General features: G+C 38.3%; 1 protein-coding gene across 1 annotated transcript; it reads right to left on the reverse strand.

Moving 5' to 3' along the window:
- Positions 1-1,809: 1,809 nt before the first annotated feature.
- slc43a1a (solute carrier family 43 member 1a) lies at positions 1,810-23,938 on the reverse strand. The gene is made up of 15 exons (XM_026940783.3): positions 23,525-23,938; positions 18,822-18,979; positions 18,479-18,665; positions 17,419-17,474; positions 16,680-16,756; positions 14,091-14,183; positions 12,058-12,191; positions 10,962-11,083; positions 8,927-9,073; positions 8,630-8,665; positions 7,605-7,737; positions 7,358-7,481; positions 5,011-5,084; positions 4,076-4,199; positions 1,810-3,133 (listed from the first exon to the last, which is right to left on the reverse strand). Exons 1-15 carry the CDS (start codon positions 23,527-23,529, stop codon positions 2,963-2,965), a joined length of 1,641 nt encoding a protein of 546 aa, XP_026796584.3. The 5' UTR covers positions 23,530-23,938; the 3' UTR covers positions 1,810-2,962.
- Positions 23,939-25,727: the final 1,789 nt, after the last annotated feature.

Here is a 25,727-nt window from a genome sequence, read left to right on the forward strand (position 1 = left end):
TAAAATGTACTGCCTTTTTACTGTAAAAAAAAAGTTACAGACCTCCTCAGTACTGATTTATTGTATAAACAAACTATTAATAAATAAGAGTATTATGTATACAGTTATTTTGGTTATTTATTGGAGCCAATTTTATTTTTAAAATCGATTTCCACCCATAGAACACATTTGTATTGAAATTGTCCAACATAATATTATTATTATAATTATAATATAAATATAATTATAATTATTATAATTTTAATACTGGTGGGTTATGATTTTCACCATTAACAGAATTAGAAAATCGTAGACCTCCAGCCTGTTTTAAGGTGTTTCCACTCCGAAAAACATGGCTATTAAATATAGTAAAGCCAGAGATCCTGATTTTCTAGATAATCTTCATTTTTAAGGCGAGTAATGTAATTGATATGTAGCTGTGGAAGAAGCAAGATTGTGCTTTTAATTGATGCATCAGGAAAATCCAGTATGTAGGCAGCTGTGTAAAGGCTTTTATATACAGTGGGGTCCAAAAGTCTGAGAGCACTAGTGAAAATGCTTCTGTTTGTCATTCTTTTTCAGTTTAACACAAAGGTTTTCATTACAAATGATATAAGCAACAAAGAGTGAAAAGGAGAAATATTTACATGAATTTCAGAGTTTTTTAGAAGTTGTTACATCCCCTTTTTGCTTTAATGACAGTGTGCACTCCAGCTGACAGACTCCACAAGTTTGTACAAAACCTTATGATCAATTTTAGATTAAATCCATTAGAGTGTCGTCTGAACACGTGGTTCAGTGGAATGGATAAGACTCACGGAAAATCTGATCTGTTGTTCAAAGGAGTTAATACAGTCAATATCACAAATTTGCTTACAGTTTAATAGCGACAGGGAAATTGTGCAACATCTTGAAGACTGAATGGTCAAACTGTTGCACACTTCCTTTATTGTTGTAGAATTTTCAAGATTCTAAAACACCCTGTTTATTTCCAGTTTTAAATTTTAAAAAAATCCCAGATTTTCCATCTATCTCAGACTATTGGATCCCACTGCGTATATGCAAATCAGTTACAAATGAAAGGAAAAAGCAGAAAGCAAGTCCTGTAGAATGAAGCATCACTTCAAATCGATACATTTCTGCAGAGTGATCACCTTTATCCTACGGGGAACCATTCCTAAGCTGATGGGCGTGGTCTCTTTCAGGATGGCTCCGCCCCCATTGACAGGGCACTGAGGACTCACTGAATGGTTTAATAAAGATGAAAAGGATGTAAATCATATGCTGTGAGCTTCACGGTGACCAGATCTCAGCCCTGTTGAACATCTGTTGGAGGTGTTGGTTTATTTGGAGATTTGGATTTAATTGTATTAGACAGCACTCTCCATCAAAACACCAACTGAGCGAATGTCTTTTACAAGAACAGAACAGTACAGTTCGGTTCCAGTGACTTGTAGAAACTCTGACAAGGCACATTAAAGCTGTTCTGGTGGCTCAACCCCCTACTAAGACACTTTATGTTGGTTTTTCCTTAGTTTTGTAACCCATCTGCGTATGAATGCAAAAAAATGAAGCGTGGAACACTGGGGCATGAAACATTTTCAGTCAGATGCTGGTCTGAATGTTTTTAAAAATATAATGTGTGGTTTGAGACAAAACTTAAACATTAAACTTGCACATAAACTACATATTTTGATCCTTTCTAATCTTGTGATACACAAATATAAAATATATTAATCTGCCTAGAATTAATTGGCAGAAATTGCAGAGTGCACACAAGTTTCTCAATGACAGCTTTACTTTGCGGAGTACAGAGAGAACACACTTAACCTTTCTGAACATCTTTTTATTTGGAACTTTTCAGCGCGTTTCTTGAAAACTACATCCCCCCCATGGCTTAGTGACCTCCACAGCGAGGCTGAAACAGCTTTGGTTGCATCCGTGAAACTTCATGTACATTCAGAGATATAAAAGCAGATATTTTTATAAGGCACAGGTTCCACACAAACACACGTAACAGATTGAACCAGGTGAAATTTGGCTGTAACAACAAAAGTGCTCCGAAAAGGGTAACATGTCTTCATGTGACATGTCACTTTGACCCCTGATTATTGAAGGATGTGGTCTGATTTGTCCACTGCTGATATCACACAAGCTTTACAAGCAAGTGAAAGTAAATACAAAGCATGAATATTGCTGTTGCAGCACTAAAATATCAAGCATAAAATAATACAATAGTAGCAATGCATATGCAAAAAAAACAAACAAACAAACAAAAAAAATAAACAAAGGAAATTTCCCTTCCAATGGCTACAGAGACAAAAGTACAAATAAAAGCAGAAATTTTATCATTTCCATTCATGGCCATTCAAAATGAGAGCGAAAATATGTTAACGATTAAAACAAATCCTTTAAAATATATTTCACATCATTTTCACTGTCTTTGGTGTTTGAAATGATAGCGTTAATGTTTTTTTTAAAAATCTATTTCTCATTTCCAAGACAAAAAGACAATAAAATGACAACATGGTTTGTATCTACACACACACTCTTTGGTGAAAGACAACACACATTTCACAGACAAACTGACCAACCGGCCCATGGCTTAGTGTGACAGAGGCGGCGATCGGCTGAGGTAGCTTGTCTACAATCAAGTCAAGTGGAGTAGAGTGTGTATTGGGGGTGCTTTCAGCCTTCAGCTTTCAGCTACAAAATAAATAGAAAGTTTAAAAAAAAAAACAAAAAAAAAAACGAAGTATTGCATTACAACTAACCGCTAGTCAAAAACCTTGCACAGTGGTGTGTGATGCTTAGAAGTCCTTGTGTGAAATTTTATGGCTTTAACGAAAAATTCAGCACCAACTTGTGAAGCTAATAATGACTAACGCTAATCTGACACGCCACGTTTATGCTGAGTCTGCACTTTTTGGGATGGAAAAAGCATTAACATTCCTGTGATTGTTCCGCGATGGATCTAGGCCTCCTAGGGTGCATGTCCATTAATGCCGTTGGCTTCTGATTGGTTGAGAGTCTGACTCTCTAATGCAGCCTTGGCCCGTGATGCCTTCTCTTGCACCAGGTGTCGGCGGTGGTAGAGCAGGTATCCCGGCAACAGAAAGCCGGCGAATGAAAAGATCAGAAGGCCGACGTTGATCTGATTGGTGGAGAAGGGAAATTTATTATTCATTCATTTTAATCACTTCAGGGTATCAGATTAAAACGATTTAACAGGTGAGTGCTATAATTCCTCCAACAAGGAAATGATAAACACTATATTAGCACACTAACATGATATCAAACATGATAAATGATAAACACTATATTAGCACACTAACATGATATCAAACATGATAAATGATAAACACTATATTAGCACACTAACATGATATCAAACATGATAAATGATAAACACTATATTAGCACACTAACATGATATCAAACATGATAAATGATAAACACTATATTAGCACACTAACATGATATCAAACATGATAAATGATAAACACTATATTAGCACACTATGTTCTAGGAGTATTCAGTAAAAATTTATGAAGATCCATCTATTAAAAAAAGGTCTAGATAAGCAACCAACATGACTGAATGACAACCACATACTTTTTTAAGCTTAACCATTGATTAAAAATAATTCTTTGCTATAAATAAGTCAATTTGTAGTGGTTTTGCTTTATTTTGCTTTGATGCTTCACATTACTAATTTTGACCAGAGCCACGGACTCAGATGAGAGGTCTGTTTTGAACTTTTGGATGTAAACACACATCTCTATCCATTTGTCTTTAAATATTCTTTTCGGATTGCGCGTTAAAATTCACCAAGTGTTTATAAAGACTAGGGCTGCTTTCAGACATAAGACATAAATCTGTCATATAACACATTGATACGTGTTACGTGTTTCTGTTTATGGAAGGAGTCTCCAGTGTCAACGTTTTGTAAAGAATCTTCAGGACGAAGGAGTTTACGCTTTGTGGTTCCTATGTTTTTTGTCTTATTAACATAAGAGATAGCAGAAATGAACTTGTTTTATTCCTTAATTATTATACTGTGTATTATAAAGCATTCTCTGTATGAGTGTCTTACCCAATAACCATCTCCTTTCAGTGGTCCCAACATTGCCATGAAGAGTGGCTGCTGCAGCAGGGCAACCACAGCACTGATCATAGACTGTAGCCCAGTCAGAGTGCCAAAGTGGTTAGACGGGTAGCTGAGAGAGAGAGAGAGAGAGAGAGAGAGAAGAATAAGGAGAAAAAATTAATAATGCTTCTGCATGAAGACGAAAATTATAGATTACTGAGATAGATTATTGGCATTCTTCATTTTCCATGAGAACTTTATATACAGATTAATAATAAGCTATTATTTAAAATAATTATATCGTTAAACATGAATGTTTTGAAAATCCTAACTTTTTCTACATAAGTTTGTACTATGAATTTGCAAACTGGAACTGTCCCATGTTCCCGTCCCCTTCCCCTGAAGAACTGGTGCTGTACTGCCTGCATCAGCATACTGCAACATGATTGGCTCCTATTATTTAATGATGAAATGACACTTGCCTATTAGGTGTTAAATACTAATTCAGAATTTCCAATCATTTCCGCTCCTTGTTTCTTAAAAACTGCAGCAAGCACACACTGACCAGTTTGGGCACTCAAATGAATTCATAAAATTTCTAAAAATGTTTAGTTTCCTGTTACAGGATGTAACTGTTCCTCAGGGTAACTTTTTGTAAGTTACCACAATAGATCTAACACCTAACGCATATCAAGCTGAAGCCTAGAGTCTATCTGGAAAAGTGTATAAAAGTGTTTAGGTCAGAAATTTAGAGGTTATGGTGAGCAGAAAGTATCAGCGCCTTTCTGATGTAATGATGAAAGATGATTGGCACATGACTGGTGTCTGCTTTTTTGGTGAATGAATTCCCACTAACATCATGGACGATTGAGGATTTGTTAAATTAAAAAAACATGTCTTGTAGGTCAAAATCCTATATTAGACTGTGTGTGTGTACTTACACAGCAGCATACAATCCTCCGCAGCAGGAGTGGATGAAACCTCGGACCATGGTGTGCAAGATGAATGTCAAGATCTATACACAGAGTAAGTGACACAGGGGGAAGACAAATAGTCAATAACCAAAACCAGATGAAGGCTAAAACAAGCAGGACAGAGTGAGAGACAGCAGTTCTGCAGCTCCCACAAGCTTGCTTGAGAAGCAGAACACCAAGCTCATATGCCATCAGGAAATGGGGAAACGCTCCCAATCCGTGCCCTACAGATAAGAAACTGGTAGAACTGCATTCATCTACTACCTTCCCATTCTAACGAAACCATTCATACAAACACACCCTCTATGTCAAGCATGGTAATAAAGTAAAGCGTCACCGTAGCTCGTTTGGGCTTCAGTAGCAAAGTCAGAGAAATATCATGTCAGATATTTTTCCACTTTCAGTATGATATAGCAACCGAAAACAAGTCAACACAAACAAACAAAAAACATATAATGACCCGGTTTCACAAGTTTGCACACCCTTTTATAATGGGGCACGAGACTGTGCTCAGAATGAACCACATTAATTAGTGACATTCACACTCATGTTCAGAAGTAATTATCACACATCTGTCTTCAATGAAGTGATTCTGATTAACCGCAAATAAAGTTCAGCTGTTTCTGTAAGATTTTCTTGACACCTTCTTGGTTTCATCCAACCGCTGAAGGCATGGACCGCAAAGAGCTTACGGAGTAAATATGAGATGGCATTGTCAACAGGTATCAATCAGGAGAGGGGTATAAAAGAATTTTCTAAACATTAGATGTACTGTAGGAACACCGTGAAGGCCATCATCAACAAGCGGAGAAAATGGGGCACCACAGTGGCATTACCAGGAACAGAACGTCCTCCAAAATTGACAAAAAGATATCTGGAAAGTATTCTTTTTGCACGTGACAAAAATCTCTCGTATTCTTCACATGTCTGTGCTATGCGGTAGGGTGGCTAGATGGAAGCCTGTTCTCCAAAAAAAACATCCATGCCTGCCTAAATCACCCCAAATCATGTGGCAAAATACGTTATGGTCTAATGAGGTGATTATTTTGGGCATAATTCTAAAGATATGTTTGGTGCAATAACAAGACAGCTTATCACCCAAGGAACACCATACCCATGGTGAAGCATGGTGGTGGCAGCATCATGCTATGGGGCTGCCTCTCTTCAGCTGGCACTGCGGCTCTATCAAGGTGGAGGGAATCATCGATAGCTTCAAATACCGATCTAATTTGGCACAAAACCTGCTTCTGTTAGACAGCTGAAGCTGAAGCAAAATTTCACCTTCCAGCACAATAACGACCCAAACACAAACCCAAGTGAGCAACAGAATGGCTTCAGAAGATCAATATTTTAGAGTGGCCCGGTCAGAGCCCAAATTTAAAGCTTATCAAAACCTGTGGAATGACTTGAAGAAGGCTGTGCACAGGAGATGCACTTGCAATGTGATCAATCTAGAGCATTTCTGCAAGGAAGAGTGGAATAAAACTGCCAAATTAAGACTTGCTCAGTTGGTAGATTCTTACACAAAAAGCCTGAGTGCTGTATTACAAGCAGAAGGTGCTTTAACAAAGTATTAGTTACAAACAAAGTAATTAGTTATTGGGTGTGCACACTTATACAGCCAGGGTTTTTTTTTTTTTTTGCTAAAACATTTCTATTTGTTTTCCCCTTAGATTTTGTTAGTTGCTATATCACAATAAAGGTGGAAGAAGGTCTGACACGATTTATCTTGGTTTAATTTTTTACATCACAAAAACCTGCAATTTTAACAGTTTGATAGATAGACAAACATAGATCAGACTGACAAACACAGATAGATAGATAGATAGATAGATAGACAGACAGACAGATAAAAAAAAATCTGAGAGTCAAGTAAAATAAATACACCATGTCTGAGGCTTTGAATAATTCTCTAAAGCAAACAATCTTCCTTGAACTGCACTCTAAAGAGAATATCATTTATAATCATGATCCCGAAAGAAGAAGCTGATGTAACTTTAAGAGAACAAGGAACACAGCTGGAAGATTATCATCTGTGCCAGAGCATTAGAAGATCAAGAAGGCTCAGACACATGATTCACTTTTCCGAATGAAGGATATTCAGAGCATCAGACTTGAGTTCAGACGAGTGCCTGCTAGCAGAACAGCTGTAGAATCTGTGCTAAGGTGCACTGAAGCTGTTCTGGTGGTTCTTCCTTTAGTTAGTGACCTATCAATATTTACAATGTGCAATTAGGAGGCTCTAAAGCTGTACAATTCAAGTCCTTAATCTAATCTAATTAGGTTTGGCCCCTATCTCTGTGTTTGCGCTTACCTGTAGTGGCAGGTTGTCAATGAGCGACGTAATGCCAAACAGGACGAGCAGCAGGTTGGTAAAAGAGAAGGCTCTTATGGCGTTTGTCAGTTTCTGGATCTTTCTGTCACGCTTCGGTCTGGAACTGCCACAGGACAAGACAGTCAGAAACATCTTGACGTGTCTGTGTTACAATTTCATATCCTTCTTACCACATTGTCCACCCTTATAGAGTGTTTCTGTCACCATGTCCGTGTGTGTGTCTCACCTTTGCTCTCCCTTTGTAGGACTCTGCTCGTCCTCACACTCCTTCATCTTCCAGTCCATGATGTAACCAATCAGAGGGCACGTGACCAGGCACAGGAGCTGCAGCGTGCCGAAGATGGATGAATAAAAGCCCACTGTAGAAAAAACACACAAACACACAAGCACACACACATCAGCACACAAAAAGCTCACCACAGAAAGCACAAATATACAGGTGCTTTAAAATGGCATGTCTACATTACATAACCTGTCCACAAAACCTACACAGGACAAAAATATACACAAGACTTTTTAGCACTCTGTCCTTAACATGTGTAAATGTAACGTTTCGGGATCAATATGAGTGTTCAGGTACTTGCAAGTGACAACAATGATTGATCATAGCAATAAAATTTCGCAAACACATTGTGTAATTATTATTTATTATTTTTTAATGCTGCATCTACTAGATTGTAACCTTCATTTAGAACTTGGATCATCAAATGGCAGACCACAGGCTGGATCCGGCCCCAACCCATCCTCAAAAATGTTTCAGTTGCATTGAAATTATGTTGAATCCGTAAAAAATGAAAGCTGAAAGGTGTAACTACATACAGGTGGGTGATGTAGCAAATACGCCATCGTTAACTGTTAGACTGAAAACAATGAGTGCTGTTACGACCACTGAAACAATGATTGCTCTGCAAGAAGCTGGCCCCAAGTCTAATCTAAATGATGATCCCTGATTTGTAGGGATTTACGTGCTGAAATCCCCTATTCAAAGAAATGACACAGAACACGTCGTCACCTCACGGTTAAATACAGTTGAGCGAAAGTGAAAACCACCAGCCCGACTAAAATAACTATGGTTGGAGACATGTTCCATCCTGGTGGAGGTTAGCCAACATCGGCTAACAGCTGAAAAGTTAGTCTTGCTGTCATTAGGTTTTGTTGATGGTGCAAATATGAGAGGCTTTATTTAGACTTCAAATGCTGGAAAAACCAAAATGCAAATCCCAAATATAAACCGTTTGACCCATTCCTTACCTTTCTTTTCAGTTTCCTGTACCAGTTTCTCAGAGGCTGAAAGGTGCAGAGAAACAAATGTAAGCAATTCAATTGAACTGAGGAAGTTCATCAACATAATCAGAAGACATACTGAATCTCTACTGTAATGCAAATTTCCAAATTCATCAGAGCACAAAGACCATTAAATGGTAGAGCGAGCATCACATTAAACACTGTCTCGTCCAGTTAAAATCATTTTAACTTTATGTTGTTTTTGGGAAACTGTCCCCAGGTCAGTTATGTAACCTGGTTGTATGTATATGCATGCACACTCACGGTGAGGGTCTCCATGTGTGACCATAAACTCCAGCAGTTTGTTCATGGCTCCCATGTAAAAGATGATACGCAGCTGAGTCATCCCCATGGTAATCAGACTCCACAGGAAGATGGGAGAAAACACGGAGCGACTGAAAGGAACGGAGGCTGTAACAGAGAAAGAGAAAGATCACATCAACTCTGTCGCACCATTTGCTGAGTGTGAAATCCCTGAGTGTGAAACAGAGCGAAATCGATACCATTGGTTTGTTTGCGATTTGATCTGGCATGTTAGAAACAAAAACGCAAAAAGAAATTTGGCTGAGTGTCATGTAGGGCTGTAACTGTACTTGTAAAATTTTCCATTCACTGTTCAGAAATATAGCGACGGAAAAACGTAAACCATTGCCAAGTGCGTGTAGAAATCACAAAAATCACAGTGAACACAGAGCTGGTTGTAATTAAATGATTAGATAATTATGCAAATATCTGTATTAAAACATTTTGTGTATCAGATTCAGATTTTATTTTCTCTCTTTGTTCTTTTATCCAAATATCCAGAACACATCGCGTTTCTGCGGCACTACTTGAGCTTTGTTCTTTGGCTCAGTTTGCATCTGGCGTCTAAGTTTAGCAGCTTGCCATGTTTGATTCAGGGTCAAACAGCTTCCTCAATGCAAAGTGAAAGCACCCTATGACTCCTTTTAGACCTGGTGGTTTCATGTGTCTTTTATTTCGGTTGGTCCTATAAGACTTTAAAGACTTCCAGTTAAACGTGTTTCTGATTAGCTGGATTTAATTCTGATTGCTGTGTTGAAAGTTACGCTGTATGCAAATCAGCTTATAACATTTATCCACCAACTCCTGGTACTCTTCCGTCTTCCTAGTTTTGGCAGACAGGTTTTGATTGTCAAATGTGGCTGGATTTAAATCTCTTTTAAATGAGCCTTGGGTGCCATGAAATTCATTTTTATGCAGATAATTCATATCCAGATATAATCCTGACACCCAAGACATTTATTTAATGAACAACCTCCAACTATTCAAATATCAGACGCATTATTTAAATGTGAACAATAATAGTTTGGATATATGTATATATATATATTGGATTTTATTCCTCATTTTTACACTCACACTATTAAAACTGTCAATTAGATCAAGATCTTCTAATTTACTACTATGTTTTAAGTTACTGAGGTTTGGATGAAACCCATTAATTTCAAAGACCAAATCAAACAGGCTAATAACTAACACCAATAATAGATACTGACTCTTAATCTAGCATGGGTGATTGCTTGCCATAAAAGAAAATTTATTGATGTGTGTGAACTCCTGATGGAACTTTCCATTCAAGAGATATGGGAAAATGTTGATTGCAGTGCCTATGATTTCAGCAGCTTCTGTGCTCAGAGGGATTTTTGTATTATTTGTCTTCTAAGATAAAACAGTTAGCTGTTATTTATGGATATTGATATATTATCTTTATATAAATAAGCCTGAAGGAAGGAACTGAAAATGAAAGAATAAAATTTAACCAATAAGGTTTGGAATTCAGACATTATTAAAGGCTGGTTTAAGTACCAGGTCTGGCTATTCAGACCCCCCCTAAGAATTTTATATATAGTCTAAAAAGGAGATGAGACAGACTTCTCAGACAAACTGCTGTCATTGTCTCAGTCCATGAAGAGCTTTGTTTAACTGCATGACCTCTGATTTGGTGATTTAAAGCTCACCAAACTGTACTTTAACCAAATCAAGATTATTACTGAGCAAAGCTCACACAATAATCTTAATTCATGTCTTTATTGCTTTGACATATTTTACCCCAGCTATAATTAGCTTGTTTCAGTCCGTCTGGTCAGACGTCCATCACTGACCTAAAAACCGCTATAGGGCAAACACTGCCCCTCAGAACTGGGACCAAAGTCCTTGTTTGACTACAGCACTGTCGTTTCTCAGTTCGGCCATGGTGCTCTGTGTGTGTGTGTGTGTGTGTGTGTGTGTGTGTGCGTGTGTGGGTGTGTGTGCACGTGCTTGTGCTGATATAACATACATGTTGCAATATGGGCCACATCGGTAAGTTTCTCACTCGAGTGGTTGAGCAGATCTTGTTTTTTCTCCTCCCCTGAGGCCAGAGTGTGTTTTTGAGAGTCATCACCTGAACGCATCTTCTTCCTGAAAGGGTGAAACATGAATTGTACTCTGTAAATTGTATTAATTAAGACTGTAAATGAATGATTAATATCCAGAAACAGACTTAATCATTGGATTGGACTGTTTACACACTTTTTTGCTTATTTTAATAAGTATTAAAGGAATATGCCAGCATTTTTCTCTATCCACTGCATCTACAGAGTAAGTGTAATTACCACAAACAAGAATTTCAACATGTTTCTCTGTAGTGAGAAAGGAAAAGAAATAGAGATCCCGGGTTACTCAAGACTCACTTATAATAAAAGTCTAAGGGCAGTTGCTGAATTCTATTAGCAGATATTTATAATAACACAAATTCAAGGCTCCCGAGTGCGACAACTACTATCGTTCACCCTGGGAGCCGATCCTTCATTGCGAGTTCATAATACTGACGATGCCACAGCCATCCATGACCAGGAGGAAAACTGGCCATGCTCGGTGGGTGGGAGAGATGGCATACTCTTTCTCCCCTGTCAATCACAGTGACACTAGCCAATTGTGGGTGTCTGTGAGCTCATGTATGTGGAAGAGGGCAGATAGCTCTTTCCTCTGAGTCTAGACACAAATTCAAAACTACAGCTGAAACAGTCAAAAAAGCAGTAGCATTATACACGTTACGGATAAACATTTGTTGACGACCCTGACAACTGCCCTTGGACATTTAAATTCTTGTCTATAGTAATCGCATATAAGCTACAGTTTCTGTTGATAGAGTATGTAACACACACTGATAGAGACTAAATACTTTATTTCTGCCTTTAGGACTTTTGCAAATGACATCTGGATCCAGTAGAATGTCATGTCATGCTGAGAAGAGAACATGCCACTCATACTAACGCTCTGAGTCTCAACTGGGTGGTTTGACAGTTCTTTAGAAACAGATTCTCTCCTTCATTACATTAGGACATTTTAATATATCAGTGTGTACAATAATAAATAAAACATTTTACACTGACATCTCCTCCATCTCCTCGGGTGTGGGGAACGACTCCACTGGCCAATTCAGTAAACAGTTGATGAAGATCAGGATGGCAAGACCAGACCAAACCCACATGATCACAGTGAACGACACCCCAGCATCATATATCAGCTATTGAGAGAGAGAGAGAGAGAGAGAGAGAGAGAGAGAGGATTAGGAAGAATCTTGTTTTTGTAGTGAATGCACATTTACAGATCTTTGTGTGAATAAGATCATGAGCACCTCATATAAACTATGGGATGATACCAACCATCATTCATCTACATATCTGATGCAACAGGTGTGAAGCTTTGCACCACACAAAGCTCCACCACTTGCCTTGCGGCATTCTCACACCTCATTCTCCTTCCCACATTGCAATGGCTGTAGCTACTAGAGTGCCTGGCAAAATGCCAACATTTTTTTGCCGTTCCTCCCTTCAGTGCTTTTGTATAATTGTTATGGATAATACAAATGAATACAGTTTAAAATACAGAAATGGTATGAACTTGCAAAATGGGGACAGTGTTGCAAAATACACAATCTCACATTGTATTAAGTGTCTCTAAAATGTCTGTGTACTTACATATTAACTATACAAGCAATAATAATGTACCTACTGGGAATGAATGCCTTATTATGGACTACAGCTCCAGTACATGATTGATCTTCCGCTCATGTTAAGTACACTTGTGTATCTTGACATTTTGAAGTCTAACTTCTTCCTACTTCCCATGCCATATCTGTGTTGTAACATGCCAACCCAACAAAATCCAGTACTGACCCTGCCTTAAAGGGTATCACATTTTGTAGTGAAAACTGAAATGAACTTAACAACTGATTTACACACTATGTATAGGTGTCAGACTGGATGAAGACCACTGGTGAATAGCAATTGTCAACTCTTGTGACAGATTAGCAATCGGATTGAGGTCTGGACTTTGACTGGGTCATTGTAGCACATTCAGGTTCTTGGTTTTGAACCACTCTGATGTAGATTTGGCAGTGTGCTTTGCATCGTTGCCGTTTTGGAAGGTGAACCCCGGTTCCAGTTTCACGTCTCTTACAGACTGGAACAGGTTTCTCCATCCATTTTTGTCTCACCCTTGACCATGACCCCATTTTTCTCTCAACCCTGACCATCATTCTCTGCTAATAAAAAGCATTGCTGCAACATGATGCAACCACCACAATGCTACACTGTGATAGTGTTCTCAAGCTGATGAGCAGCGCTGGGTTTCTGTCAAATGTAGCCCTTTGTTCCAAGGCCAAAAAGTAACGTTTTATCAAAAATGACTTTCTTTTGACCACTTTTTATAAAGCCCAGCTTGATGGAGACTCCAGGCTAAGGCTGTTCTGTGAATAGCTTCTCAAATTTGAGCTTTTGATATCTTCAGCTCCTTCAGAGTTATCGCTGGTCTCTTGGTTACGTCTCTGACAAATGCCCTCCTTATCCGGTAACTGACTGTTCGTGGATAGTCTCCTATAAGCAGAGTCGGGGTTGTACCATATGTACAATATTTACATAGATGAAGATGAAATTTCACTGGAAGCACCTTTAATGAGAATGTACAAATGAATGCGAGCTAGCTAGCCAGCTAGCTGATGTCCTATAAAGTGAATGTAGCTGCTTCGGGATTATTTTCCCCTAGAGGAGCAAAAATATACAAAACATTTGGCCATGTTATGATATTAATCGATATTAATTTCTTGTTTATAGAGCTGTTGTATAAAAGCAATCTCACATTGGCACGGCTATGATTAGCTACGCATCCACACTGTGTTATGTCTGTGAGACACCTGATGTCCTGTAACATCTGTCAGTATGCACTTGTATACTTAAATAAGCCAAAACAGGCTCAAGTCAAGAGCCACAATGACTCATAAGTGATCTTAAACCCAATCAAGAGGTTAAAAGTCTGTGGGTTTCACTCAATTTTCCATGCAGACAGACCTACACAGAATCTGTCAGTCAATCGTTGGTAAAAATCATATATTGTGTGAAAGAATGACGTGAGATAAAATCCTTACCTTAACTCCGGGGAAAGTGACGGCGGATGATGCGTAAGAGCCGATCATCAGTGACATCACCGTGGAGCTGAGGCTCCCGAACATGTTGGGAAGCTACAGTGGAAAGGACAGAGCATACACAGAAGTTACAACAACTTTCAGCATTGAGCGTGAACAAAAAATGGAGAATGTTGGATCCAGTAATTGTTTTGCACAAAAATTGTTTTAACAGAAGAGCTTGTGTTTGTGGTGTGGTTCTGTTTCTGTGGAAATCACAGCGGTGTGAGAAGGCTACAGCAAACTGGGTCAAACAACGACATGGTGACAAACTAGTGGCAAGAAACTGTGAACAAACGGGATATCCTTGCTCCCTGGGGCTAAAGCCACAGAAAGAGACACACAGAGAGAGATTGTTTCCTTCATTCATTTATTTAGATATATTTATGTATGCACGCCCCCACTCACCAACAACGGCACAGAGCTAGACTAATGCTAAGACTATTTGTATGCATACGCACACTTATAATTCAATTGTATGACCATGTGACACAGGTCTATTCTCTGTTTAGCAAGTATCTAATTAAACACACACACCCAGAATATTTGCTCTCATGTGTGCTTCAACATGGAATGCCTTGCTTATTGACTGAAAGGTGGATTAACTGTTAATAGCTGTGTGTAAAAAATAACAATATAATGATTATTCATCACAGGTATTCCACAAATGTAAAACATTTTACTGCGCCAAGTCACACTGTATTTAACTTCACTGAACATTACATTTTTTACATTTACTTTTTTGCCTCAATGGCTGTAGGTTTTTGTAAGTGTGTGTGTGTGTGTGTGAGTGAATAGTGTCAGATCCTGTTACATTATGTAAGCAGTAAAACATGACAGAGTGTGCTGTTATAGTCAACGATCAATGACAAGGTGAGTGATGCAGCCCGAGTTACTGTTAACTCACAGACGTTGCTTTTTTTCCTATAACAGCACATCACAAAGTGTTTTATTCCTCGTATACCACAGCATATCCCGACACTTTTTAAATGTTTTTAATTTATTTAATAATGAACGACACACCTTTTGTTTATTGTTAGTCTTAGATTATGTGATGTTCCTGAGAATGAGATGGTACTTTAGAACAAGCGCGTTAATATAAACCTGTGATTTACTGGAGTCAGAACTACTGTTCAAGAAAATCCATCAATACCTTCTGACCAATTCAAGAATTCAGCAGTGCTGTTGTGTGAATGCGTATCACTACAAATGTACAAACATTCATCAATGTCACATAAATTAAGCTGCATTCTTACACGCTACAAATGGACAAAATTAGACTCAATATACATATAATTTATAAATAATACATAAATATGCAATCATTGTAATCGCTGTGAAACCATTTAGTTTTCTAACCAGCACTGTGTTAATATTAACCAGCAAACTAGCCAGCGTACCTAACTATTTACCAGCAGCTAGGCAAGTTTTCTGTCAAGCCAGGAGGTGACTGATAAACTAGTTAACCACACACACACACACACACACACACCATTGAGTTCTTTGAGGGCATTTCCTGTTTTAACACTACAGAAATTTCCTGTGATATCCTGTGAAGGCAAGATACTGAAATAATCACTAGAAAAAAAAAATGAAAATGTCTGTTTTAGTTCATATTGCTACAAGTGTGTGTGTGTGTGTGTGTGTGTGAGAGAGAGAGAGAGAGAGAGAGAGAGAGAGAGAGAGAGAGAGAAAATGCAATATCCGATGTTTGAGAGAGAGAGAGAGAGAGAGAGAGAGAGAGAGAGAGAGAGAAACTGTCAGGTCATAACCTTCAATGGCTAAATAGCACGGTGTGATTCTGTACATGCTGGCACTAAACCTACATAGCAAGAGAGCGAGAGAGAAAGGGAGAGGGAAAGAATAAACGGGAGGGGGTGTTCTGGGTTCTGTATTTCTAAGAAGAGCAGGACACAGAGTCACAGGATGAAAAGGGCTGGTTGTGTTCAGAGCTGAGCACCTGGGCCACATGTTTTTACAGTGCATGCTTAGGAATGTGTGAGAGTTTACACGTGTGCTGTGTGTGTGAGGGTGAAAGATGTGTGTGTGTGTTTGTGCAAATTGTTGGCACTTGATAAATATGGTCATTCTCTCACATAAGAGATCACAGCTATTTCACACACTCTGCATATAAAATGTTCAACACAACACTTTTTTTTGTAACAGACACTCCATGGCCATGGAAGGCTGTTGAAGAATGGAAAGTCTGTAGTGTGTATGGACTTATGTGAAGGCATTACAGTGCTATGTGTGTACATGTGTGTGTGTCCTTGTCTGTTTTAGATAAAGGAGAGTGGGCGGAGGGATTGTAGGTGTGGAGCAACTTGCTCTCTGTGACTGGTGGAAATTATTAGCTTTTCCAAGTCATGCACCCGGCCTAACTCCCACCCACAAACACACACTCTTACTGGAATACATAACTGTCGTGGCTAAACACCACGTGCTTACCTACATATAATTCCACAGCAAAACAAACCTCTGGCCAGTCTTCTTCGCTCTCTCTCTCCCTCCCTCCCTCTCCCCCCATGCATTCTCCCCTTCCTGTTTTCTTACCGTGAGAGATGTGAAGGTCAAACAGATTCCTCCGAAACCATTGAGCGACAGAGCAAGAAAGATCAGGGCAGAAAGGACTGGAAAAAGAAAAAGACACAGAATAATAAGAAACCCTATCAAATTATCTTGTAATTGATGCATTGTGTATGTGGGTCATTGGTATTGTTTTTGGATTTTACGCATTTTCCAATCGGACCTGCTGATTAACATTTACATTTATTTATTTTATGGCATTTGGAAGACGTCCTTATCCAGAGCGACTTACAGAATACAGATACATCCTCATACTGGTTCACTAGGTCAGGGACTAAGAGTACTATCAGTCTAAAAACCCTGTTGGGGAGGTAGTATAGTATGAAATACACAACACAAAAGACAACAATTTTTCTTTCTTTCTGTTTTTTTTTCTTAAATAACACAGTACTAATATATATACAGTATTTTACACTGTGAAATATGACATGGCACAGATGTTCCACGTATTGTGTTATATACATGAATATAACACGTATTGTGTTACTGCACGTCTCCCTCACAACTGTGGCATTTCCCTTAACTTGGCTACAAAAGTTTGCAAAGAATCAGTTTGGTTACTTTGATACTGTCACTATCACATCAGTACAGAATATTTCCTGACCAATATGATACAAGAGTATCAAAATGGAAAAATTAAACTCTGCGTGTGTGTGTGTGTGTGCGTATAATTAGCATGTGTGTGCTTGCCATATCTTTGACTCACCTTGAGGCTGATATGCTGACACAGACATCATTGCACAGGAGAGAGCAAAACACGCGCTGAGAGACAAACAGATTGGCAGTGAATTTAATGTGACCAGACAAGGGGATTGATTAAATTGTAGGCCTTTTGCATTATTTCTGAGATTTACTTGATTATTCCCTTACCAAGAAAATGTGGTAACAAATAAAGCATAACAAAAAAAATTCTCATTTCAGATGTGAATACACGTTTGCAATTTACAGTTTGCAAATATAACATCGCTTGTTACACTTCCTGTGGGTTTGTAATCATCTATTTATAAATATAGCACTGTGTTAATATACCATCATCATAGACATGGGAGGTTTCTATAAAGAAAATTCACTGAAAGCAAAGGTGCATGTTTGGATCTCATTGGATCAAAAAAAGGCCATGCTGATTAACCTGGGAGTAAACAGTACTCGTGTACTGATTCATCTTCAGTAACTGTTTTATCTTGGTCAGGGATGCTGTGGGTTAAATTACAAGATATCAGGGGCAGGTATAGACAGAATACCTGCAGGAAGGGCTGGACTGATCATAAATCCTTCAGGAATTAATGGGAGTGAGATTAAAGCAACACCTCTAAGTGAAAGTATGAGAAGACTGAATAGAAGTTTTATGCTCATTTATGCTCATCACTATGATTAATGTTCTGTTTGTATTTACATTTCTCTCAAGAAGTTTGGGATCATGAGGAACAATGAGGAACAAAATTGTGTCACATTGCTGCGCTTATAAGAACATTAAAGGTGCTACTTGTAGTGTGTTAACATGTTCCTAGCCTTGTAACAGTCATATATTTTTAGGAGTACCTAGAAAAATGTATGGTTTGCAATAAACTCATGCAATGGACCTGGCTAGTTTCTTTATTTCAAGCAAATTAAATTTTTTTTTTTACTGGCCCAGAACTTAGTCCCGCCCCCAGCAGGAACTGATCAGCTCAGCTCTGCCCCTTTAAGGGGTGGGGTCAGTTGGCAGAAAGGGAAGGCTTATTGATGTTTTCATATATGTTTGTGTGTGCGTGTGTTTATGTGTGTACCTCCCAGTGAGGCGCAGTGGTCTGGGCCCGTATCGGTCCATGAAGATGCCGAGTGGAAGCGTGGCAGCACTGAGCAGGAAGGATCCAATGGTAAAGCCCAGGTTGAGCATCTCCTCCTGCTCTACACATCCGAGCCAATCATCCTCTTGAGCCTCAGTACTAACATTAGCCACCTCTGTCTCATTTTCTAGCAGTGAGACAGAAAGACAGGAGAGACAAAAGAGAAGTGATCAGCGTATGGTTAATTCATGGTTTTGGTCAGCCCTGGCTCTTCTGTCACGGGTGAATGACCCTGACTGGCTGTGTCTGAGTGTGTTTTTCCATCCTTTCTAGGGCAGCTTACCTGTGCAAAGATGTGAGTAAAAGCCCTCGTTTTTCAGCATGATGAGCAGAGATCCCCAACCAAGCAGCACAGCCGAAAATCCCAGATTTTCCACCACTGCTGTGCAGGCCATCCACCATCGCCTCCGGAACGCCTGAGAGAGTGAGGGAGCCAGCCATCTGTCAGAAAATAGAGAAAAAGTGAGAATGAGATTCATCAAATTACACATCAGTAAATGCTTTATTACACTTTTCCAAAGTGATGCATAAACTATAACATATTTCTATATACAGATACAAAAGCGCTGGTTCTTGGCCTGTAAAATCTGTTTGGTTCCAGAACAAAAATGTTGCCGGTCTAGAAACAATAACACTAAAACACAATAATAATAATAATGCCTTAAATTGTTCCTAGACTTGTAACATTCATATATTTTTAAGAATACCTAGAAAAAAAATTACAATAGCATGCAATAAAATCATGCAAAACATGCAATAAAGCCATGCAATGGACCTGTTTCTTTATTTCAAGCAAATCTTTTCTGGCCCAGAATTTAGCCCCACCCTCAGTAGGAACTGAACGGCTCAGCTCTGCCCATTTTTATGGGCGGAGTCAGTTGGCAGTAAGGGAAGGATTACCGAAAGAAGTGGACTTCTACAGCTCTTAATTCTCCCTCTCGGCTAATGTGCCTTTGGGAGGGACAGGAATGAGCATCCAAGTAATCGTTTACAGCAACCTGATAATCGTTTGAAATAAAATATCTCAGACGCACTGCCGAAACGAGTGCTTTAATGCACGCTGCCATTTTCTTTCACAAACAATGAAAAGCAGCTCAAAAGAACACCCATATGAACACACACCTGTTGCTTACCCAAAAGGCCTGAAATAGCTCTAGGCTCTAGATTCCACTGCATCAAACTAAACTTCACAGTTAAAATTCAAAACTCCAACAATCTGAGTATTGGCTAGTCATTATACTCCAGCCACTTTTACTACTGCTCACATGCATATAAAACCAGCGAGTGTGTTTATGTGTATAACTATCTGATTACTGCACAAACTCTGATTTTGGCAATAATCTGATCAGCACATTAACTTACATCGAGTAACCTAATTATCTGGAAATGCTTTATCTGCATAAATCCGATTTATTTTTAGCAAAATTATTACTTTATTCACCAGCAGCGATGTGGTAACATTGACCTTTTAAACCATGTAGCTTCTAAATAGGTTAAATTTTGTAATATTAATATTTTGTAAACAGAGCTTTCATAAACACTATCATTTCATTTTCTCCACATACACATCCTATATTTTTAATTACAGTTGGATTCAAGATTACTGGTCTGCCTTTTTTTTTTTTAACTGATTGTCGTTTTACTTATAAATCATTATTTGGGCTTTTTTATAAAAACTACTGGACTACTGGGTTAAAAATCCAGGTGGCGAGTCTTTAAAATCGAACAATCTCTAACAAATGAAGTCATTAGACTGTTCATATGACCACTTGAACAATCTGATAAAGTCTGAAATAATGAGCTTCCCACATGTACATATAAACTCACTGAGTTGTGCTATATTTGGAGCACAAAACTAGGCTAATAAGTAAACCTCAATACACGTGCTTTGTGTGACCATTCCCTATTTCCATTTGTGTTGTACACAAATAGTGAAAGAGGTCACTCCAGTCCTTTTGGCTACTCGCTGCAGAGGGCTCGTTGCCCAGTTTCACCTGTAATACCGTCATAAACCTTCACATGGAAACAGAGCAGTGTGACCAGGCATAGCCAGCAGGTCAATGAATGTTTCACGACAGCGCTGATACTGGTCATGTTGTCTTAGGCTTACACTTACGCTGTCATGCTGGGTCGGCCTGCATTTTCATGACAGGATTAATGTGCTCCCTTTATTCATTGGAATAAAAAGCACGTGTGCATGTTGTTTTACTTTCCATCATGAATTGCAGGCGTGACAAAACAGAGAGGCGAGACTGACCCGTCACTACAGCTACGGCATAATGACCAGTCAAAAAGAACAAGGAATGGGGAAGAGAAAGAAAAGAAAGGAAAAAAAATCTTTTCATTTGACTTTAACTGAGGGCAAGACTAAAGTGTGTAGGTCAGCCATTCAATGTGGGTTTCTTTGTGTTTAATGTGATTAGACACAGCCCACTAGGTAGCTTTGTCCCCAGCAGCCTGGCTTATGGAGGGATTTCTATTGTAAGTCACACCGCCTATTAGCATACATTCTATTATACACACACACACGCACACACACACATACACACACACACAAGTCCACACAGTGACACACATTTCATTTCTACACTTTGCATAAAAAAAGCACTACAACATTGCGCATTTGAGTGTCCCATAAATTCGAGTGGCAATAAACTGTGTGCAGGGTTTCTCTGTACAAAGGTATCTTTTTAATATGTACATCTAAAATGTGCCCAATTCTGCAAATGTGTCGACACACAACTGTCCAGACGACGCTACTAACGTCCCATCACTCAACTATGAAGAGTGAGTGAGGAAACAAATTGGAAATCACATTAGCACCAGTGTTGCAAAAGGTACCACCAGTCCAATACAACAACGTGGCAGATGTTTTAATATCCTAACTGTCAATAATTTCAAGTCTTTACTTACACAATTCGCACTGTGTTAAAGGTTGTTGTACTACAGAGCGAATCAAATAGTGCAGGTTGCTCTGACATGGCTTGACTAGTCTCATTTTTATGTAGAGTACTTTTAAATGAGCTTAATAACACTGAGATTACACCATTTATCTGTCAGTTATTTTGAATCGACACCTCTAAAGAGTTTATTTCAGTAACGTATTCAATTTTCTGCAGATAGAAACAATCAACATACCAAAAACAGAAATACAAAATTGTATACTGCATTTTGTATTTGTTTAAAACACTATATAAAGAATAACACAATGACAAGAGGGTTTATCTTTTTTTTTAAACTAGCGTTAAACTAGTGTGACAAAAAAAAAACACACACATAAATGTAAACTATCTTAATTATATAAAATTGCAACCTAATTTCATGAGAAATTTGTATGAACTAAAAAAAAAAGTCATTTCAATTTCACGAATTTCAAAGAATGAACGCTAACCCCCTTCCTCCTCCGACCCTAAAATGGATGCCAATTTTGTATTTCTGAAACATTATCTTCGTATATGCAAACTGAGTTGTGCTAGGAATCCACAAATGTGAGGAAATTTTGAAAGTTCATAAGCATATCATAAGCATACCTAGGGAAGTACGATGTTATGTTATCGATACTGCAATTAATTACATCACGATACACTTTTCTGAAAGTATCACGGGTAGCGATAAGTAGTTGGAGTGGCTGGAGGATTAAATATAAATCCTTGTTACATAAAATGCTTTTTCGAGGCATAAACTGAGATATATCACAGAAACCATAATAAAGGTACTCATAATGTCAATGCTGTGTGATGATATGTTGTATTATGTATGTAAAAATTATGATAAATGTTATGTGTCATAAAAATGTCTTCAAGTATTGCGATATGATATTTGTAGCCCTATCAGCCATCTCTAAGTGTAGCTAATAGGCTGTGTAGTGCAGCTAAACAACTTCTGTTTCAGAAATTTCCATGTACAGGCTGTATCTTTCTTTTGTATTTGTCCTTAATCCATTTTTCCGTTCTCACAGAGGCGATAATATGAATATAAAGGATATAAATGAAAAGGGCACATTAAATAAGCACTTGAAGCAAAGTGTTTAAATAAGCAAACACTGTGTGTGTGTATGTGTGTGTGTGTGTGTGTGTGTTCAGCATCCAGCTGCTTCAAGCCAAATGGCCACGACCCTCTTTTCCGCAAAGACTGAAAGGTTTTCCCAAGAGAACTGAAGCCTAAACTTAAACGTTGACTTTTCTTAGAGTTGATAGACCAAACACACAAACACACACACACATACACACACCGAGAGAGAGAGAGAGAGAGAGAAAGAGAGAGAGACTGGGTCATTTTCTCTCACTGAGGCGCCATGTATGTTTCTTCTTAGAGAGGTAGTTGGCTTTTGTTTTACACACACAAACACACACACCCACACAAACACACACCCACACACAAACACACACACGGCCACCCACACAAACACACACATACACACACAAACACACACATACACACACAAACACACACATACACACACACAACCACACACACAAATACACACACACAAATACACACATACACACACACAAACACACACACACAAACACACACAATGCCACAACGGCAACCAATTCTTACGAGTTTAAATGAATTATCTAGGAGTCGAAAGTGTGGTTTTAAAATGAGATAAACGTTTGTAAGAAAGTTATAAAAGTTTGTAGGAAAGTTATAAATGTTTATAAGAAAGTTCTAAAGGTTTGTAAGAAAGTTATAAAGGTTTATAGGAAAGTTATAAATGATAAATTAGACGGTTAAAAGGAAAACAAACACAAAGACAGGCAACAACTAACCGCCAATACGGCTGTAACTGTGTGTAAATGAGGTTACTGTAGTGCCACGTGTGTAATTGTAACACACACACACACACACACACACACACTTAGACTAATGTTTACAGTTCAGTTTTTAAATAAAGGTTTTAATCAACATGTTAATTCTTTAGTTTGTCGTTTATTACTTAAATGGCACCCAACAGGCAGGAAACATTCCGCATCCACTTACTTCATTGTCGGTTTTTTAGCAGCCGCACGTGCGTCTTGTTCAAATCCCTTCCTCTTCAAATCAATGGTGAAAACCGCGAAGCTCGATATAATAACAATGTAGTAACCAACTGAACGCTGTTTTTCAGATGGAAAGGGCTATAGTGAGTTACCTGACTATGTAGTACAGACTAAGTTTTAAATTCTCTCTCAGAGTCTCTTGTCCCTCCCTAGTGCTCAAATGGCCGCTCATATAGCTCTCTCTCTCTCTCCTTCTCTCTCTCTCTCCCTCTCTCTCTTTCTCTCTCTCTCTCTCTCTCTTCTCACCCAGCTGCCACTGTCTCATGTGCCTGTGAAAGCTGAAATTGCCCTAGGCAAAACACTCCATGAATGGAGAGAGATAATAGTCACTGCACTTCCAGCTCACTGTGAAAGGAACCAAAGAATCAAAAGATTCGAACAGCAATTTTGACTCATCGGTCAGAAAAATGATTCACAATCATTTGTTGTTGAATTCTCGAGTCTAATTGGACAGATGTTGATGATTGACAAGAAACTAGAAACTAGTCACATCCATTGCTTAGCAGTATTGAGAATCATAGATTTTGAAATGTATCTTGGAGATTCTACAATTATTATAGGTCTAGAAACACTCAGAAATAACAAATTGTACCTTTAATCATTGTTTAAATCCATTTTAAAGGCAAATTTAAAAAAAAAAAAAAAACAAAGCCTAAATGACATTTTTCAATTAATTCATTCACTCATTCATTCATTCATCATTTTCAGTAACTTCTTCATCTTGGACAGGGTGGCGGTGGATCTGGAGTCTATCCCAAGGACACCGGAGGCAGAAATGCACATGCTGGTTGCAATTCTAGTCCATTCTAGTCCATTAGAGTCAACAGTTTAACTACCATATTTTGGGTGGTGGGAGGAAACCAGAGAACCCAAAGCAAACCCATGTAGACACAGAGAGAATTTTGCACAATCAGTAACCTGAGCTCAGGATCAAATCTAGAGCTGTGAATCAGCAACCACCACCGTAACACTTTTTTGTTATGCTTGACTCTCTAGCTTGTTTGTTTCTAAGCAGTAAAATATAGAAGACCAAATTCTACCATGCAAATCTCGTACTGTGGCCACTGTTGCATACAGAACGCTCTGCAGTTGATGATGATCTGGCAAAATCAAGCCTCTCTTTAATGGAGAATAGCACTTACACAGCAACTGTACTAGCTCTGATTCATCCATTTTACTTTTTGTAATCCCAGCCTATAACAACAGCTGTTCAAGTCCATTTTAGTTTAAAGCAAAGAACGTAATGGATGGATGATAGTAACTATATTATTTGAATCACAGAACTTTCATTTTTCTCATTATATATGGGCTGCCCATGTCTCATTCTCAATAAACCAAAAAATAATAATAATAATGCAGACTGCAGAAATGTCTCCCCCCACATTTTTAATGAATCACTAGAAATTTAGAGCCTGAACTATTTAATAATTTCCCAGTGCTGGTGGAAGCAGACTTTAATTGGCCACCTGGTAAGAAAGGAAATTAGAAACTCGTTCTTTTTTCCATTGCACAGTTGGATAAAATATAAGTAGGTTTCTCTTAAAAAAAAACTTCAAAGGGCCTCAAAAATGCAGTGAGTTGCACAAAAAAGACCTTAAGCTCCATCTTTTTCAAAACTAGATTAGTATTTATTAAGCTAGGTTTATTAAGATTTCCCTTCCCCTCATAAAACCTCTGTCATTTTCAGTGGAATGTTTAAGGAAATCAACAAAGACTGTTTAACATGACAGCTGCCTTTAAGAAAACCCTGGTAACCCAAGAAAAGCGTTTGAGAACAGAGAAAACTCTTCAGGTCACACCATTAAAAAAAACAAAAAACAACAACAACTAATACATTTTATACATTTTCACCAAAGGGGCATTTGCGATTAAAAAAAAATCCCATCACAAAACAAATTTAAATGTAATAAAGCAAATATCTCAAATCTTAGAGCATGCCATATAAGTATACTGGCTTTTGGTGGGTTTATAATGCATAACCCTGTAGGTGGTACTCTAAAATGTGACTGTGGGATTCAAATTATAAGCCCGTTTAAAAGAATATTACCAATTTCATAGCAATCTTGACTGATTGATTGATTGGTTTCTGCACATTTGTCATCATTGTTAGAGTAGGCACTAGACAGAGAAATATATACATGAAA

This window comes from Pangasianodon hypophthalmus, chromosome 7 (assembly GCF_027358585.1).
Source record: "Pangasianodon hypophthalmus isolate fPanHyp1 chromosome 7, fPanHyp1.pri, whole genome shotgun sequence".
Classification (NCBI taxonomy): Eukaryota; Metazoa; Chordata; class Actinopteri; order Siluriformes; family Pangasiidae; genus Pangasianodon; species Pangasianodon hypophthalmus.

Bases quoted from the DNA above. Each gene is read 5' to 3' on its own strand.
- slc43a1a (XM_026940783.3), bottom strand. The intron at 18,666-18,821 runs GTAAGCTGCCCT...TCTCACTGCTAG, and splicing joins TTACTCACATCTTTGCACAG to AAAATGAGACAGAGGTGGCT. The intron at 11,084-12,057 runs GTCAGTGTAAAA...TCACCCTTTCAG, and splicing joins CCCGAGGAGATGGAGGAGAT to GAAGAAGATGCGTTCAGGTG.